General features: G+C 40.7%; 1 protein-coding gene across 7 annotated transcripts in view; it reads right to left on the bottom strand.

Moving 5' to 3' along the window:
• Positions 1–20,017, bottom strand: part of SPECC1 (sperm antigen with calponin homology and coiled-coil domains 1) — an 83,185-nt gene that overhangs the window by 8,214 nt on the left and 54,954 nt on the right. For all 7 annotated transcript variants that reach the window (XM_035560994.1, XM_050714690.1, XM_050714691.1 and 4 more), the window contains 5 exons: positions 18,566–18,711; positions 18,258–18,358; positions 17,190–17,271; positions 13,175–13,325; positions 12,368–12,470 (listed from right to left, as the gene is read on the bottom strand). In XM_035560994.1, the coding sequence (XP_035416887.1) occupies positions 12,368–12,470; positions 13,175–13,325; positions 17,190–17,271; positions 18,258–18,358; positions 18,566–18,711 (583 nt within the window). The remainder of the gene's footprint in view (positions 1–12,367; positions 12,471–13,174; positions 13,326–17,189; positions 17,272–18,257; positions 18,359–18,565; positions 18,712–20,017) is intronic.

The raw sequence follows: 20,017 nt of genomic DNA, 5'->3' as shown, positions 1-20,017 counted from the left end.
CACTGCTAAAGGCATTTACACCAGAGATCAACTCCTGACCCATGGGCCAAGGGTGCTGCGCAGCTCAGGTCTGCACCGCTCAGGGTTTACCAGCATCCTCTGGAGCAGACACGCCATATCCATATAGCGCAGCACCTGACCTGGGTCTTCTGCAGTGCTCCTAAGAAAGTCATTTTTTGGGTGTTGAAAACCTGGGAGGAATATGAAAGTCTCACTGCAGGCCACAAGAGGTTTGGTTTTCACAGAAAGATGACATAAGAACCTTTGCGTGCCCTGTGGAGTTACGTGGAAAGATTTGAGAGTACAAAGTTTCAGCTGTCTGAAAGTACTGGAGTACTCAGTATGGTTCATTTCTATGCATATTAAAGTATCTGACATTAAGCAAAGTTAAAAAAAATAATAATCCATGTTATTTAGAGAGTAAATACATTACCTATAACATTAGTGACAGGCCAAGTCTAAAAGGACACTGAACACCTGCAAGCCATTAACCTCAGCCCCCTGCCCCAGGAACAGGACCTTTGCTTGCAGATAACAGCGCTGAGAGCACCGCGGTGAAGGCCCACAGGGAAATCCGTGTGATCTGTTCTCACTAAAAACAACTTCTTGTTTATCCGAGGAAAAAACAACCACCCCATTAGATTTCACTAGATCTTTGACTCCGAGCCTTCAGCACAAAGCAACAATGACATCACGGGCTCTTCATTAAAACACCGACCCCAGATATTCCTGCTCGGCAGACGTTCCTGCGCCTGCAGCAGTGGATCTCTGAGTTGTAATTTTCCTTGTAAGACCCAGAATTATAAATTATAGACGTGAGTCAGCTTGAAGCCAGGCTGGAAGGATCTCTGTGGAAGAAAGCCTGCAGTAACTACACCCTTAGCATCATTCTCCCCCTCCCTCCCCAGCACACAGCGTGCCTCTCAGAGTCACTGCTACAGGGCAGCACGCTGGGAACACGCTGGAGTGGCTCATTGTTGAGTTTCAGCCCATAGAGAATAGGAACTTTAACAGCAAAGAGAGAACTAGTTAAAATAAATATACAGAATAATAGAATAAGCAGAATATACAGAATAAGGAAAACCAAAGGGAATTGCCTTGTTTTTAAGAGCAGCTCCCCCTTAACCAGCTCAGCTTCTTTTTTAAGCTTGAAGACCCACATGTTCTCACAGAGCAGAAGCCTTACAGTTCAGCGATTTTTAGTGGTTATATTTAGACACAGGTGTCTGGACAGGAACCTCTTTCATGAGCTACATCTCTGCAAAGCTGAATGCTGACCTTTCTAGCGTAAAATCTGATCGAGGTACCTTGAAAGGCAACTCCCCAGGAGTACCTCCACCCATCCATCTTCAACAATAGCTGCAACAAACTGCTAATCTCATTTGGATTCATCACACCCTAATTGGTGGGGGACGTGTTGGTGGGCTACAGCCAGAGAGGTTCTAGCAGAGGAAGCATGTAAACTGCGAGCTCTGGTTGGGCAAGTTGTAAAACCTTCCTAGGAAGAAATACAAGAGAAGAAGGGCTCCTGATAACACAACCTAACCTGAGCAAACAAAACGCTCCAGTTCATCTGAAATGCTCTGCCGAAGATATGAAACATTTAGGCAATCTACTGGAAATGTGGGTGAATTAGAAGTGTGGTTGGGTCCAGTTAACATGGATGAAAGGCATGAATGCCTAAAATTAAAGACTGCCTGGATTCTTGTGTAATTACAGGGTGCACCCAGATGACTTGGACAACTGCACTCAGCTATTTTCAATGGGTAGTGGCAAGTCTAAAGCGATTTGCATATCACATTTAGTCAATCCAGGAAACTTTCTGAATTCCCTTACAAACCTTTTTCTCTGAAATGGCAGACAAAATAAACTAATGTCTCTTGATTTAAAAAAAAAAATAAATAAATCCAGCATAATTTGTGGAACAGCAATACTGTTTATTGTATAGAGATTAAGTGGCTAGCCAAGATTGGGAAGGAAGCCAAATGACCTTTTATCCTCCAGGCTGTATTAATATCCCCAGTTCAAATGGTTTAGGCAGCTGCAGTCTCCATAACGATTGTTTTTAACCTCTCTTTGAAACTTTGTGCTTCTATCCCCACCATCCATATTTCTAACACTTCTACCGGACAGTGCCATGCATCTTATTGATTATACATGGATGAAACAACCTAGCTCCAGATAACATAAAATGCCATGTGAAAATGCTGTTAAACTGCATAATCACAGCACAATGAAATAAGGAAGTGGAGTCAGCTCTTTAAAGGTTATCCCATCTAGTACCTTCCTTTTTATAAAGAAACCCCATTTCCTGCCACATTCCTAGGTACTCTTCATTCCTTTCTTCACCGCTGGTTGTTGCTGGGTGTTGCTTCAGCTTTACTGCTTATCATTTGCTTTAGCAAGTGTGAATTAATGACCCTTTTTAGCATAGCCAAGGCTAAGATGAAACTGAGTTCGTGACATTTCTTTTTTTTTTTTTTTTTTGGCAGAAGCATCGCTTGACTAGAACAGTCACAGGGAGCAGGGACATTTAAAGAGGACATTTAACAAGCTTATTGTCGTGCACTCCACACAGAGTTTTCAGCTCCCAACTATTTCAGTTTCTCAAAAGCCAGAGTTCTGAGAAGATACCGGAAAGTCAGGTGTGTTGCATGTTCTTCATTACCTTTCCTCGTTTGGTCAGACTGGCAAGAACAGGTAACATGATGCTCTCTAAAGCTCTGCACTCAAAACAACCTAATCTGACATGAGTTGTCTTAGAAACATCATTCAGAGTAGACTGTAAAGCGTATTATAAAATAATCCGCATGCTCTTCAAGCTCAGCTCTTCCTTCCTGAGGTACTGAGGAGGTCCATGACCTCTACAAGGCACCTTGGTTCCGTCATTTTGATTACAAGAGATGTGGTGCTGCTATAACTAAAATTGTCGTAAGAATAAAAAAAGGAAGTGGTACCAAACGGGAGATATTTATGGTAATATGTGACAATGTAATTATGTGACCTCCCATTTCCTTTGCTTGCAAGGCAAAATACAGTTGCTACTGACATGGAAATCATCACTGTAACTATACATACAAGTAACCGCCTTAATAAGCCAAACAGCATCTGTTCATGGCCAGCAGGTCTGTTGCTCCCAGCACTGTGTGGACGGGTAAATATTTCACCATACTTTGTCCACATTCTTTTTTTTTGATTGGAATATATATAAAGACCAACTTTTAAAAACGAAAACAAATTCTGATAAACCAGGGAAAAGCTTGAGAGACGGTGCTGGCACGGTGCTCACAACACACACAATGCATGTGAACTTTTCCTAGCAAACAGCACAAGCTCTTTTGAATACTAATTACCCTATGAAAACATTCTCATTACTAAAAGTCACCTACTTCAAAGATCTCTCTAGCAGCTAGTAGGTTTTTGTACATATTTCTCATTTTGGGCCTTAATTATCACTTTGCACCTCAGCTTCTGAGGAGTGGGGCAGAGGGAAAGAGAGGCTAATGCTGAGCTCACAGTGAGCTAGCTTTTTACTATACAAACATACAGGACCAAATGAGAGCAGGCATAAGCAAAACCTATTTTATAAACATCTCTGGGCCATTTCAGGGGTGAAGCAATGGTTACAAGAGATACATATCAAGTGTGGGTGGTACTTTTGTAACTGACACTACCGTCCCACTCACTGAGTTGGACAAAATGTGTTCGTTATGTCTGGAGAGGCAGAGGTGGGTGCCACAGCGAGGCCAGGAACTAGCTGGTGCTCCTCATGTCACAATCCCACCAAATCGTTGATGACTTCTTATTTTTGCAAGAGGGAAGATGCAGCAGCACAGCTCCGAGGACCACACAGATATTCTGGGGGAGAACGGAGGGAGCAGAGGGAGGTACTAGCTCCCCTCTGTGTCCAAGACAGCAGCTTAGCTACTTCCTGCCTGGAGCCCTGGCACAGAATCGCTAATGACCACAGCGACGGCTCCCACAGTTATTTCTAATTATCTGCGGGTATAGCTCAGAGCTTAGCCACGTCCTGGAATTCCTGGGAAGAGGGGCAAGCTGCAGAGGAAGGCAGGCTCACGGCAAAGGATGGGGACAACTGAGGGAGAGGTCTCAACGGTAAAGAATACTCACGGAAGAGGCAGCAGGGCTCAGCGCTCTCCCAGTTAAATTCATAGTTTGGAACTGTTCCAGCTGGTGGGCAATCAATTCAGTGTTTTCCCTGATTGTCATTGCATCCAGGCAACACGAGGAAAGCGTCTTGGACTTTGGGATGGATAGAATGTAAATGCTATTTTTAAAATTACCCAGCAGGATAGAAAGTTACGCATGAGAGAGCTGCATGGGCATTTAATTTACCCCTCCAATCAAAAGACTTGTATTTGTTTACAGGATAAAGCCCCTTGTGTGAAAAAGGTAGAATTTGCCTCAAGTTAGTTGGCTACACTGAAGAAGCACGTTTATGAATTGGCATCTCTGTGAAGGAGACCTGCACATTAGTAATTAAACTGATTACTCCCAACATGCCATGATTTAGCTGCTACATTTATTTTCCAGACCCAACCCTGGCTTCAGCTGGGACATAGAGAAACTGCGTGTACCCACTGGACTGTAAGAGTTTTTATTTAGAAGAAGAAAAAAAATGATTCTGGAAAAGAATTGGGAATATCTTGAAATTTCAAACTTGTATTTTCAGTAATTAAAATTCTCAGTACTACCCTTTTATCAGGGTATCTTTCCAAATCTTACTGAAACTCATCATCATCCATTGAGATAAGATGATCTATATTTAACAGCCAAGGAAATCAATGCAATGGCATTATGCAAAACAGCCAAGGTCACAGAGGTGGTCCAAAAGAGACTTGAGAGCAAAATTCCTGATCACCCTAATGTCAATTTTTATTTAAACACAGGGTAGCCCCTCCTATCTCAATGGCTTTTACCAAGACTCCCTCTGATCACTGCATAGATAGGAAAAGTCTCTTTGAAGTGAACTAAAATGTTTCCTGCAAAAATCAGAGAAACTCAAAGAGACTGAAATTTTACCCAGTTCTCAGAAATACACCAAATACAAAAATAACTTCCTGGTAAAACCCCATTGCACATATGTTCCACTTCTAAATGTTAAAATGCTTTAAGCAATGTGGGTGCAATGCTATTTACAAGCGTACGCACACTCTCCTACCAGAGCAGATATGCTGGTCTACGGTACTTTAGAAAATGTCACCGTCCACCAGAGAAGAATTTTGAAGCGTTAATGGCATTTGTAAATATTAAGACAGGCAGCTTCTTTCTGTTTACTCAGCAGGCTCTGGCCATTAGCTTCTGATCTCCAGCACACAGGTTGGTGTGGCAGAACGGAAATCTTCCCACTCCTCCCCAGAAGAGGACGACTCCTCCATGAATGCTGTTCAGAATGTGTAGATGGCTGCCGTTTACATCTGGAGGGGTTTTGTTCAGCGTTTTTCTTCAGCCATATCACACAAATTGGGAGTTACTTGTTTTACTGCTGATCATTAGTAGAGAAGATGATAGCACAGTGGGAACCCAGCCTTTCCAGAGCACACAAACAGTGTGTAACAGCAGATGGATTTACCTCCTGTCTCCATTGCAGAGAAAGACCTGGCTTGGAAAGGTGGCCAGATAACTTCCATGTCCACTCCTCTGTGTTACTGCTGAATTATGGAATGCCACAGCTTACCGAGTTCTCATGACTAGTCAAATACTTGGATAGAAAGGTGGCAATGCTGCTATGAGAGAGAGAGGCTGATACAATTTGGGAACACACTGAAGCAGTTCTATGCTGCTTGTTGACACAAACACAAAAAGTAAGGTAGAAAAGGGTAAGAGAATCACTACTGTATCCACAGGCACATCTTTTGATTAAACAACTGGGTTCCTTCTGATCTCTTTAGGACAGCGCACAGCTGTACCAGGATTCTCAAGGCTTTAAAACTAAGCCCCATTATGTTAGTGTCAATGGAAACATCTGATTTGATTGTTTCACAAGCCAAGTCCCAGGAATTACATTCTGCCTAGGTTCAGAGGTTGAGAGGATTGATTCTGGTTTTTGTTCCATTTGGTTCTTTGATTCTTTACTAGCACTGCCAGGCTGAGCACCAAACCTGAGGACAGCAGTAGCATTTGCAATAGTGTCTGTTCCCTTTCTATGGTCCAACACAATGCAAAGCTAAAGTGAGGCAAAGTGCTCAGTCTAGACTTAAAAAAAAGATTGAGACAGCAGTTGCTTAAGAAGATAGTCAGCTACGCACCCTAATGACGTACAAAGAAATGATGGACTTCTTGCTTCTAAATATAACGCTTGGTTTCCAGAATAAGGAAGAAACTGTCAAACGCAGACATGTTAATGTACAACTGGCCATGACGGAGCTTTTGGATCTGTTATGAAGCAGGACCTGACAACATGCAGCCCCTGAACCTGCCTGCTTGCTGCACCAGCAGCCAAGGAACCGGCACCCAGGCTGGTGGGCCTAGCAGCAGAGTCCTCCCTGATGTGGGAACGTTGGCCCTATGGCCATGAGACCAAAGGGAACGTTGTAGATCCTCATCAGCCTATCTGCTTCTGTATGTCTTCGGGCAATACTTAATGTGTGCTGGATCTCATCCAGCCATCAAACCAATAAAAAAACATGGGAAGAAGCAGGGGATAATACCAGGGAGTAGGGCTCGAGAACAAAGACGACATGGCAGAAATACTATCCAGTGCACAACAGAAAAGGAATGCAAATTCCTGTGAGAAAAAGAAAGCCACAAATTCATAAACATAGAGCTAGTATTATTCCGAGTTTAAATTGAATACAAAAGGGTAAAAAGCTTTATATTATATCTGCTGCCAAGCCACTAGATTACTTGACAAACAACAAATACTGACACAGCCTTTATTTTTCTCCCTAAGCTTTTGCATCCTTGCTACAAGAAGAATGTAGTATCATGCAGATGCTGCCATTTCTACAAGGTCTGATATACCAGTTTTATGCTTCTAGTAGCAAGAGCACTCAGAATTACACTTCATGACTTTCAGGTTATGTTTGGAAGTAATTTTTTTTCCAATTTCTGTCTCCCAGGGCTGGAATCGCCATAATAACAGGAATACTTAGAGCAGATATTTTTCTTCTTTTTGAATAGTTAGCTGAGGCACTACATAGGAAAGGCACTTTTATTAATATATTCAGCAAAGACTAAGGCTCAAGTGTTGCAGACAGCATCAGGATATTTCATCAGAGCCCTAAAGCTATCGGTGTCTTAAGAAAAGGAAGCATCAAAAAATTCACAACTTTCCAGACAAATATTCAGAATGACTGAGGGTACATATTTTAGTACTTTACTAATCCAGACTAAACAACATAATGTTGGAGATTATTGCCCTAAAAATAGTTCCTAAGTACTCCTAAGAATACTTTCTAATACTGCACAGTGTTCCTGGGACCTGCTGCAGAGGTAAGTGACACCAAATAAAACAGGGAAACAAAATTCTCTTCTAGCTTTGCTCATAGTTGCTAGAGTATTTTAATGCAGGATAATGAAAAGGAACTCTTGTCTCCAGGAGCTGCTTGATGATGTGAAAGCTAGGTAAAGGTCATGCTACCTAGTACTTACTGCATGCTGTTGGGATTCCTGCAGATGGTGTGAAATCTGATCTGAGGTTAGTCCTGTGAAAACCAAGACCACCGATACCAATTTGTCGGCCACCTGCAGTCGTTGTCAGTGCTAATGGGGAGCACTGCCTCCATCCATGAGAAAATGGACTCAGACTGTGATAGTCATAAAGCAATGGCTTGTATGCACGGGTAGGGAATATATGATACAGAAATCTTTGGAGGTATAGCTACTATTTCCCCCTTGTCAGTTCCACAGCATTTCTTATCTCCTCCTACTTTCCATTCCTTCCTCTAACAACCACACAGACAGATTCAGTATAAAAGATGGTGGTTCTTCAAGAAGTGGATCCCAAACGGTTCCTGTTAAACCAAGTGTAACTTGATAAAAGGAACAACCATGATGGTACGTTGGAAAAAAGACTCAGTCTCAAATTCTCTTTTCCTCTGTGCCATAGGATGGATGCGTAGTAGTTGGAAGAAATGCGAAAACAGTTCTTTTAAGCAAGCCATCTTCATTAACACGGTAGCAATTCCATCTCGTCTCTGAAGAGGGTATGTGGCAGAAATAATAATCCTAAATTTTAATGGTCACGGGTTAAGTGCCTCTTGATGTTCCGTGTTTTCACAATACTTCTGTGGATAGCAATAGACTTAATCTAGAGAGATTTGGCCCCTTGACAAATGGTCTCCACAGAGAGCAAATAGAACCAGAGCACTTAAATAACACTAGTCACTAATGATATGATTATGGAAGGTGATAATGCAACAACAATGACTCTCAGCAGCTTCCAGGAGTTATGACTCATGGGAACAGAGCCTATTAGAAAAGAGGCACCAAATTTCTACTTCACACTGTTCCTATGATGTATAATCTTTTTAAATAGATGAGAAAAAAACACAAGACAACAGAGAAAAAGCTATTTTAACATAAATAACTTACTCTCAGCAGGCTTTGTGGTTTAAAGGACTTGTGGTAATTGAGCTGCAGAGCCACAAAAGCAGTTCTCAAGTCTGGTCACCTCATCACCCTACATTATATACCATGATGTCAACAAATTCAGAGAGGCAGGAGGAACAGTCTATGCGTGTCTAGCAAAAGAGATGTGGCAGTGTACATTTCTCATAGGCAACCACACTTCAGATTGAGTTGGGTTTGTTTTGTTTGCTTGTTTGTTTTTCAAGCTGGAGATTTTCCTCAAGGAAGTGCTGCAAAAAGCCACTAAGCCCAAAGCCTTATTTCACGGCAATTCTTTTTGATGCTGTGATTTCTTTGCACTTCCCCTGAACAGTTATTCAAAATTGATGCCCAAAATGCCAGAAAACATTGATCTAGGCATTGAAACCTGACAACTGATATCATGTGCTAGAACATACCATAGTTTATGAAATCTCACTTCCATATTTTTTTTCCTCTTAGTCATTAAACTGAACTTCAGTTTAACAGTAAGAGCTTTACCTCCATTCTCATACTTCTTTCTCCATTTTCTAAAATATTACTTTCTCCTTAGTGTTCATAACCTTTTGATATCAAATCACTGTTTAAATAGGGATCTTAGAAATGACATAGCAGATTAGAGACGCGTAGACGCTTTCATGTTTCCCCTCAGTTACTGTAAACTCATGCAATTTTTTTATTTAAAAAAAACAAATCAAACCCTCCAGGCCAACATTCATTTATGTCGCACTTCTCTCAACTCGTTCCCATGTCCCTCTCTTGTTTTATGAGATTGCCTCCTAGGGAACACCACACTGAAGTAAAAAGCCAGGGAATGTTCCCTGTCGTCAGTGTAAGGATATATGCCAGGAGCAGGATGTAAATTTCTATCTATAGCATAAGCCTTGTATGGATTAAAGCATTTGAAAAGTGGAGCCTTGTGCACTGGTCCCTAGGTCTTATCCCCAGATACTCTCCTAGGTCACTAATCCAGCTTTCCTCAGGGAATGTGGGACATGGGTAGTAGCTGCTACTGAGAGAATCAAGTTATTCTAATCCGTTTTGTTCGTATCATTTAATGAAATCAGGTTTCTGCCTAATTTAAACAGAAAGGAATCCCCCTCCTCTTCCTCAGCTCACAGAACTGCAGACAGACTTATATTAAACCTCAAAGGCAGCACACTGTGATACTGAAAATAAGAAGTTAGGCAGCCAAGCATCAAGTCTTATTTTCTCTCATTCCACTGCGTCACTGAGCTGAAAATAGTTTGCTTCCCAAACTACTTGTGGTTCTGGGCTTCATGTTAGAAAGAACATAGCAGTATGCTGGGATTTGCACAGATGATGCCTCACAGACGGGGGTCTTACGTATGAAAAATAAGCGATGCACGTCATGGGGTTCTGCTTGCTGGAGTTCATTACTTCATTCCCACCAGTGCAGTGGCTAAGGCAGGAAGGAGGATGATGTTCTTTACTCCACTCCAGCTCTCTGTACTCAAAAATGATAAAAACTCCCTATGGAGCTTAATATCAGCCTTATCGTAAGAGTGCAAGGGTCAGGGAAAAGCTAGTTCACGAAGAGTCAGTGAATGCACCACAGTGAGCACGATGGGAACGAGAATCTGGGGAAGACTGTCCAAGAGATAACGCCTCTAAACGAAGCGATGAGGATAGAGAGGCGAGACTCTCACCATAAATAAAGACATTGTTTGTCCTTTGATACATCTGATTTTAATTTTTATTCTGAGATCTTAACACTCTGGGCAATAAGCCCCCCAAACACACACACACCCCCCACAGGCTGAACTTCTCAGCTTTTCCTGGCCCACGCAGTGTTTGTCAGTGCCACTGCTGTACCTGCTCTTTTTGAACACTGCTGAAAGTTCATTCTGCTGTTTTAGACTAACGACAGAGGACGGCCATCAACCGAACAAGAGCCTCAGCAGAGCAGGAACCAAAATGACAAAGCTTTTTCTGAAATATCAGCTGGACAGTCATGTTAGTAGCAACAGCACTCCAGCAGCCATATATAAAGCAAAGACTTCCATTGTCCTCTGAGCCAGGGACATGCTTTCCTCCAGAGACTAATACTAAAAGGAAAAACAAATAGACCCGGGCTGCTCGCATACCTCCTGGGTGGCCTGCTATCCGATACACTGTTAGCTCCACTACTTGGGTTCAGGATAGAAAAACAAAACTCCTTCTCTGTTCTATCACAGAGGGAATACTTGTCACTAGTCTGGTACCTCCCGCATCAGGGCAGGCCTTTATATCTGCAAGCGGCACAGTAATTTCTAAAAGCAGTACCTTCAGTCCTACCTGGGTGTAATCGGACAAAGGTAACTACAGGCTGCCTCTCAGAGAATGCTTCCCACAGTGAACTCAGATGAGTCAGACTATTTTAAAAGAAGTAGAGGAAGTTCCTATATCTGACATTTAAAACAAAAAAAGGCAATGCTGTCAGGAGAAAGTCTTACTCAGGGGTTGGGCTTTCTGGCTTAACACAAATTAGACTTGGAAAAGTTGTATTTCACCAATCGTTTTCTGAGGACTGGATGGAAATGTTTCATGTGTCCCCCCCATCCCCTCCCCCTCAATACCTTCTAATCAAAGACCAGGAGAATTTTAGAAGATGAGATACAAGTATAAATTCAACAGAGTTGAAGATGCAACTTCACAGGACACTACTTGAGCCTTTTATGCAGTATCACATGATTGGAGGCTAAAATCTAACCCTGGCTTTATTGCTTCCAAGGTGTGTCTAAAGGCAAGAGCTTTCTCTGGTACTTGTCCTTCTGTGAAGTTCGCGCAAGTCATTCATGTGCACATGAATGTGTGCTATGTGCTAAGAAACAACTCACACTTCCATAGATGAGCTTATTTAAAGAGAACGCTACTGTCTTTTCTTCCAAACTCTTGTGCCCTGCAGCTAATGCTTCATAAAGAGCCAGTTGTGAAGAAAAAAATATGTTATTATTTACTTTAAAAGATGGGCTCTGCTTTCATTAAAGACTTGCTCCAGGGTGCATATCATGTGGTGATAACTGCTTTTGTCTTCTGCTCTAAGTAACAAACAATATTATTCTTAAGAAAAAAAAAATCTCAACATTATATCAAACTAAGTCTATCCTGCACACCCAGCATATATCACAGAATGAACTGTTGCCTGTAACTGCCTTCTACAGCTCAGTTACAAGCAGAGCCCAAGGTCTAACTCAACTGTATACAAACACCAGCAATAGCTTTATGAGCACAGCAATGGCCGTAAAATAACTGGAGAAATTATTATGCCTGTTCAGCAGTGGAAAATCACTCCATAAAGAAATCACACGTTCTCAAGCAGTCAAAACTTGCTTTGTAAAATTCAGGGAAACTCCTGTAGATTAGAAAGAGCAGGGCCCTAAATTGCAGTTTGGTCAAGGTCACACATACTTGGTTTTTTATTTGGTTTTACAGAAATGACCAATAAGAAAACGCTCATAACAACATGCCACCTACAGAAGCCTATAGAAAAATGTTAGAATGTCATTTCAAAAACTGATACCAAATTGAACCACTGCTCATATACACTGCTTCTCACCATCAGTGACCTTTGATGTAGCAAATACTTCAGCTTTTACATGTGAATTACTTACGACAATGCAATATTGGGATCTGCAGCATTAAAAGAAATCTGAAGGAAGAGCACAGAAAACACCCAACAGAAGTAAACATGTAAAAAGCAGAAGACTGAATACATTTTTTTGAAGTGACATTGCTTACTGAACGTGTATAAGAAAATGATAGAACTGTTCTCTAGAGAAAAGTAAAAATGTACCTGGTAGCCCTCTGTCTTCTTTTGGCACCATTTCAACAGAGCGTTCCTCTTCGAACCACCATACTCCCGGGCAAGGGCTGCCAATGGGTCTTTTCTCTCCACACTAATCCAAGACGGCATAAGGGAGAATACATATAAGTTTGCAATCTGTTTTTTTTTTTTCTTCCAGTGTATAAATAATATCCATAAGACAAAGCAAGACAGTATACAGAAGAACCTAAATGGAAACCAAACTGTAATAGCTTTCAGAGCACACCTTCTATCTAAAGAATCTGTGACAACAAATTCACATCCAACTGAGCTGCTGCAGAATGAGTTCTTGAATGAACTATCTGCAAACTGTGTTGCAGTCAAGGCCTAGAGTACAGTTAAAGGCCATCAGTCAAAACACTCACATTGCCTCCACCCTACAACTTTTACTTCTGTGAGTAATGGTGGAGATGAGAGGAAAACGTGTCTGGCTTTCTCCTAGACCTCAAAGTCTCAAAGTTTAACTCGCCATAATGTGCAAAGCTACAGCAAGATAATGATGGAATTTTGGCATACAACGAAGTGACTCCTGAAAAGTTGCTATCCTCGTTTTGTCACAATTGCTCATCTTACAGATAATTGTGGTTATTATAGCCTGAATTTTGATATTTGGCTCTGGTGTAGTTTACACAGCCTGGTAATTCAGAATTGGATAGAGTAGCCAGCAGACTTTCTACTGGAGACAAGAAACCACTGGATTGAAATGTTCATCTTGGTGGCAGGTAATGCTGTCAGTCTTTCCAATGTGCTGTTTTTCCCAGGAAACTTAGCTGGTACCTGAGTTTGCTTTGGGGTTTCAAGCTGCTGGAGGTTGAGGTAAGCATTCTGCTGCTGAAGGCCATAGGGGGTTTGCTCAGGGATTCCAGGGACGGGCTTTTACGGAGGTAATGGTCTGGTTTCAGCTCTTCATTTCTCCCCTTCAGAAGGTCTGTGGGAATTAAAAAAAAAAAAAAAGAAAAGCTGTCAGTTTGCAGTCTGAGGAATTCAATTAATCACTGTCCTGCCACCCAGCACACAATATGTAGTCTGTTGTTTTGATTCTAAACAAATGTACTCATTTGTTCATTAAACACACATGGGGCTAGGAAACCTTGAGCAGATTAGAGGTGATCATAACAAGGAATGGCTTTGATGATTTCAACAATACAGACTGCCTGGTTTCCTGTGATTGATACTCCTGCTGGGGGGTAGGGGCCTCAGGTGAATGAGGGGAAATACCAAAATCCACAGACTTAAAGGTTCAAAAGCTGATCACCAGATATCTTCACCAGATGACTGACCAGCCCTAGTATAATAATTTCTTTTCTTGCCACTAGTATTCATGTAACAAGACGACCTCTTGTCTTCTGAATACAACCCAGCAGTAAAAGGCATTTATTATCACATGATGCTTGGCATCCTATCTAACACGACTTTGGGAAGTCTCAATATGTTCATAGCAGATGCATCTGTATTATTATGACATATATTAAGTATTTTTAAATATTACATATTGGTTTTATGATATATATTTATGTGTGTGTGCATATATATTTAAAAAATCAACAAAATTAGTAGCCATGGAACCCAATGCTGGTAAGTTTTTGAACAGAAGCCAGAGATCATAGAAATCAAATTATCTCCCCAATGCACATCAATTACAACTGAGAGTGATGAATAACAGAGTTATCCATTTCTTCTCTGTAGACAGACTGTCAACAAGCCAGGATCTACGAGCAGCACATTATGAGGTATCAGAAATTAATTGAATGCAGAACATTTAACTTTGCCTTTCTTTTCAGCTACTTCCCTATGTTAATTACTAAATAATGTCAGATCTCCTAAACGTATGAATTCCTTCTTACCTCAGCTTCAGCAAAGGATAGTATCATTGAATCGCTCCTAAATTTCTTTTCAGCTGGGGTGTATCAGCAGTTGCCAGACAAGCACATCCTTCCAAATGGAGCGTGGTAACCATAGGCATGCAGCTGCCCTTGCTTTGCCTCCTGGAAGTCATTAGACTAACAGCATTTATAGCTGCTGAGAGCTATAGGCATTCCTGCACCTTCTTTCCACAGCAGAGGCGGCCGTTAAGTTCCTATCTATTAAGTCATCTTGATGGAAAAGGACAGAATCCAGTCCTGGGAGACTGTCTTATTCCAAGAAGCCTGGCTGTTGGCAGAGCTTTGTTGTGTTTGCATACACCTTGCTCAGTCAGGATCATCCTTCCCTTCACTCTTCTGCCCTTTCTTCGTGTACATCATAAATTCGTAACAAGAAATAGCATGCAGAATAATGCTTTAAAATACCGCATACTAGAAAATGCAGAACAGAAACCCTAGACTTCATTTACCTCCCTGAAAAGGGAGGCCCTCTCTTCCCAACCAGCTGAGCTTATTTAGAAGAAGTAACTCCACATGTCTGTCTGTGTATGAATATTTGGATATATTACCCCTCTGTCATTTGAAGGCAATACAGAAAATCTGCTCTTATGCCTTTTGGTGGTTTTCCACCGTACGGTCCACATGCATATGACTCTTCTAACTCCTCTTTAGGTTGAGTTGATGGAGAACTGCCAACGGTTTCTCCCAGTTATCTCAAATTTAAATAGCCATGCCAGTCAGACAGGCATTCAACGAATGATTCTTGATGTTTTAAATTTAAAAATATTTTGTTTAAAGAAACAGATTTACAACAAAGGGCCTATCAATAGGTAAAATCTGAACATTATGAAGAGGGATGTAGGTTTCTCACTAGCCTGTAAGGGTGGCAAAAAAGCACACTTAAATTGTCATTAACATAATTGGACTTGGCTAATGGCATGGTGCAATTAGGAAGTGCTGTGCCAATCATTCAGGATGCATTCATGTGTGGTACAAGAAAGGGAAGGATAAGGAAGGCTCCCAGACAGGAATAAAAGCTATTGGAAGTACTGTGCTATATAACTGCAAAGAAAGGAAGAAGAAGACGAGGGTATATTAGGAGCCATTTGGAAAAAGAAATGAGATAATAATGATTAAGGAAAATCACATCCTGTTAGCACAATCTGTTTGCACTATTTAAAGAAACTTTTTGGCTACTGGCTTGAATTACACGGTAGTGCCAAAGTGGTGCAATACTGGTATCCAGCCTTGTACCTTGAGTCTCTCTTGCATGAGTAATATACTTCCTCTGACTTATTTCTGGCTCACAGACACTCCAGGACAGAACCAGTAAACCTATGATTCTAACTGAAAAGATCATGGTCAAAAACCTGCTCTCTCTGTGAAGTAATCCACTCTCCTCTGCAATAATATAACATTTGGGTCAGATTAAGGACATCACAGAACCCTGCTATGATATTAGTCAGATGGAATCAGCCAGAAGATTATTATTATGGAGACTACCTCACTCTGAATTTCCTTGGGGATATTTTTTAATTCAGCCTTGTTTGCATAGGACTTGGATCAACTGCCTTCTAGGATTATTTAGATTGGAACCAGAGCTATTACAACTTTATAGTGAGTAAGCATTTGCTATGGATTACTGGAACTAAATCAAACCCAGGTACAGAGAGAAGTGGTAGATGCAGGAACTTGTTAGATAAGTGACCATAAATTTTTACCATACAATGGCTAATAAAATATCTGTTGATTTAAACAGATTTTCATGGAACAATTGTCTACGGGTAATACAGCAATTATCCACAGCCTGAACTGGGATACTTATTATTAGGGAACAGCATTATATTATTATATTACAGCTGACAGATTACTTCACCATACAGTAAATAGGTAGAGACTAAAATGGTTTATGTTCTGTTCAGGATCAGAGTACACTCTCCTGCAAGACATTTTCTGGAAATCAGTTGACACATATAAGGAAACTGTCTGTTCCACTAATAACTTCTGTTTGCTTATCATTTACTCTTGCAGGAGAAACTGGTAGCACAGACAGGATTAATGGTTATTTATGTTGCCATCCACCTTATAAACTGTTTTACTGTTCAGATCCAGTATCTCTTCACTTCTGAATCCTGGAAGGGGCATCTTAGCAGATTATTTGAAGAGTTTAAAAGGTAGGCAGGTTCTAATTTCTCTCCTGTGCTAACAAACTATTGCAGAAACTGCCTCCAGTTTCATTGAGGCCTGACTACATGAATATAATACTTCATCTGTCCTTAAAAATTCAATAATCTATTGGTACTAGCTTTGATTCCAATGCAATAACTACATCCAGGACTAGACAAGCAAAATACAGGGCCCTAGAGAAAAGGGAAACAAACACTGGTAGAAAAGAATATTAAATGACAAGAGAACAAAAGCAAAGTGTGAAAGAAAAACAAATGCCTCTCCTGAGAACTTACAAAACAAACTGCTTCAAGCCCAAATATGACTGCTCCTAAAACAGTTGCATCTGTATCTGAAGTGTTTCATGTATTTCAAATGAAGCCCAATTTCAAAACAAACAGACCCCCAGAAGACAGTGCCCTGGGTTTATTCCAGATACATATATGTTGAACAAAATTCAGTCCTTTTCAGCTCCACTGCATGGATTAAAGAGGTGCCATGGATACTTTGAAATACAGACGGCAAGTTTGTGTTGGCAAACCATATTGTATCAGCTTTTTTTTTTTTCTTAATTTTCTAAGGCTAAGAGCAAGATGGAAACATGACAAAATTAAAAAGCTCTCTAAAACAGAGACACTAAAGACACTTCTTCATGTTTCCTTTGACCATACTTGAAGAGGAAAAACGGCCCAGAGAGACCAACATTTAATGATTAGCTTTTGCTGGCCAAAAGAGGCAGCATTTGTACATTTACTGCAATTTACCTGCAAGAGGAAGGTCTGAAAGTTCTGCGTGCTTGGCAACCCCTTTGCTGGCTGGCTTTGTGTTGTTATAAACCGAATGTCTCTGTGAAACAAATGTACAAAAGGATTAAAAAATACTAGACATCACACTTAAACAGGCTAGCAAAAAGAAGAGATGCTTCTGCTATCTCAAGATCACAAAGCAGGTTGAGGAATACAGGAAGCTTTCTACAAGGTATCAGCTTGCACCTAGAGCTGGATAAATGGTGGTGAAAAATAAAAGGACAAAGGGCCAATATTTTTAGGTGGCGAGAGATCAGTTCATGAATTATTTCACATTCTTATTTGCATGTTTTTCTCTTGCCAGACATAATCTAGTGCGAGTGTCTCCAACCCAAAGTAAGAATGTCTGTTCCTAACTGTGTCTCTGTTCACAGCACCCTGGATCATACATCAGGATTCTCAGCTCCAATTTTCAGCATTAACCCATGCATTCATAGAAAGTTCTCAGACCTCTGTTTAATCCCCTTCTTTAATCCTTTGCTGATTCTTTGAATGAAATGTGCTAACACACAGCATTTCCAACAACATTATACCAAAGATCTGGAAATTGCTTACAGAAAGTTAATTGATGCAGTGACTTCGGAAGTACTATATTTCACAACAGTTATGCTCCATCAAGGGAAAAAAATCAAACCATAAGAGTTCTTCAGTCAGCACTGCATGAACTCACTGGATAACATACATCTTTGAAACTTATTACCCCTCATCAATTCACATGCCTACCTTAGGCTGATGTTTCTCACTACCAATAATCGAAACCTATTTTCTGGTTAACAGTGATTAAAGTTCAGAATTGTATTCCAAAGAGTTCATATCCGTCCACTGAAACCTCTAAACTGAGGTCAAATGCAAACTCGCTTTGATCCTTTTTGTTAGTACTATAGCATTTGATGTCTCACAGCAAATAAACAGATGAGTTTCCTTTTCCCCTTATCAACATATGTATGTTGGCATGCAGAAGCAGTGTCATGCAAACACTGCATCTACCCATTTTAAAACTGCGATGATGGAAAGAGTTCCTTTCACCTGCATGGGGGAAACAGCAGCTGCGGGGGCTGTCCTCACTGGAATTCCACTTAGAGGGCTCCTGGGGACCTTGTGAACTGAGATATTTTGTCCAGTGCTACCTGTAAGAGAAGAACATGGAAACAACTGCATTTCAAAGCCAACTATCTTCTTCTCATCAGAACAGTGAACCAACGATGAGGTGACATTCCATAGACACTACTGAACCAAACACTGACAGAAAATTTACACTAAGCAATTGCATCACAAAATGACAAAAAATACCTATTCACTACTCAAAAAAAGGTTTATTACAAAATACACTGTACCTGAACATCCTAAGTCAAATGATTTTATCAGCGACTTCACAGTGGCTGCAGATTCCGATGGCGTGGGAGACGCTCTGTTAATGCAGACTCCTTGCCAGCGGTTGCTTGTATCTGCCTCTATAGATTCTACCTCTTCAGCTGTCAGCCTGCAAAGCAGAAAGCAGATCAAAGTCAGTGGCAACAGGAAGTGCAAGCAGAGATTAAAGGTCTTTATATGTAGTAAGGCAAATCCAACGATGCACATCTTTAATTGTAACGCCCAGAACATGTACCCACTATTACAATGTTCATGCTCCTGTTTCGGAGTGCCTAGCAGGTATTAAAATCATCGAGTCTTAATTTTTTTTGTGTAGTTAACCATATCATCTCCATTCCCCATCCTGTCACAGGATAGAAAGTTATCATGGAATAAAAGGAGTTTTATGAGACTTGGGAGTAATCACTAATAATCCCCTAAGATGGGCCTTCAATACAGCACAAGGGCCAAGGACCTAATGTGGTCCTCAGTTGACTAATGAGGAAAATAACCAAACAGAAGAATGTTATTTTACACTCTGTGTTTTTAATTGGTGTGACCACTGCTGGCGTAATTGTTAGCAGTTAAAATACCATAATTGAAAGTAAAATAATTAGCTGGACAGGGTTCAGCTAAGAGCCATGAAAATTAAACTAGAAAACTTGCTTCATAATGAAAAATACTGAAACTCAACTCTTACAGCTTATCAACAAGGACGTCTGCTGAACAAGTAAACCCTCAATCACAATCCATAAAGAGTTATATAGGGAATAAAATTGAAAAGTGTTTCATCCTAACAGACAAAGGAACACCAAAATTCAATGGCTGGAATGAAAACAGACAAACTCAAAATAGAAATAAGGCCCGTATTTTAACATGGATCATTAAGTTGCTTCATCGACAGGAAATTTTAAAGTCGAGATTAGGTGCTGGACTTGCAAGGAATTAGTACAGGAAAGTCCACATTTGTGTTAAACAGCAAATGTAATCATGTAGTATAACCATTGCTTCTAGTCATGCATTTTATGGATCTGGCTGAAATTGCACTGACACTGTACTTACCCAGTAGGTCTCAGGTGGACTTCGAGTCAATTACCTAGCTTTACTTTGGGAAAGCTGCAATTAGATAAAGTCTAGTGGTGTAAAAAGAGAGTCTTTATCACATTGTTTTCCCAGTCTCCTAGCTGCTTAATAAATGCATGCTGATCTACAGGATTTGAGGCTTCACCACTTTCCCCTACTCTGAAGTAGGGTAGGCACCAAGAGCTTCATGTCCAAAAAAAAACCCACAAAAAAAAACAGAAAATATTTCATAAGACATCTGGAAGACTCTATCAGGAAAGTGCCCATGAGATTGAAGAACTTCTGTTCAGCTAAAAATATAAGTCAGAGCCCTTTTTCTTTCCTTTTTGGCATCAGAGTGCACAAAATGCAGG

Source organism: Cygnus atratus, chromosome 20 (genome assembly GCF_013377495.2).
Source record: "Cygnus atratus isolate AKBS03 ecotype Queensland, Australia chromosome 20, CAtr_DNAZoo_HiC_assembly, whole genome shotgun sequence".
NCBI lineage: Eukaryota > Metazoa > Chordata > Aves > Anseriformes > Anatidae > Cygnus > Cygnus atratus.
Note: the sequence above shows the minus strand (reverse complement) of the source record. Positions and strands in the feature narration are given on the sequence as shown.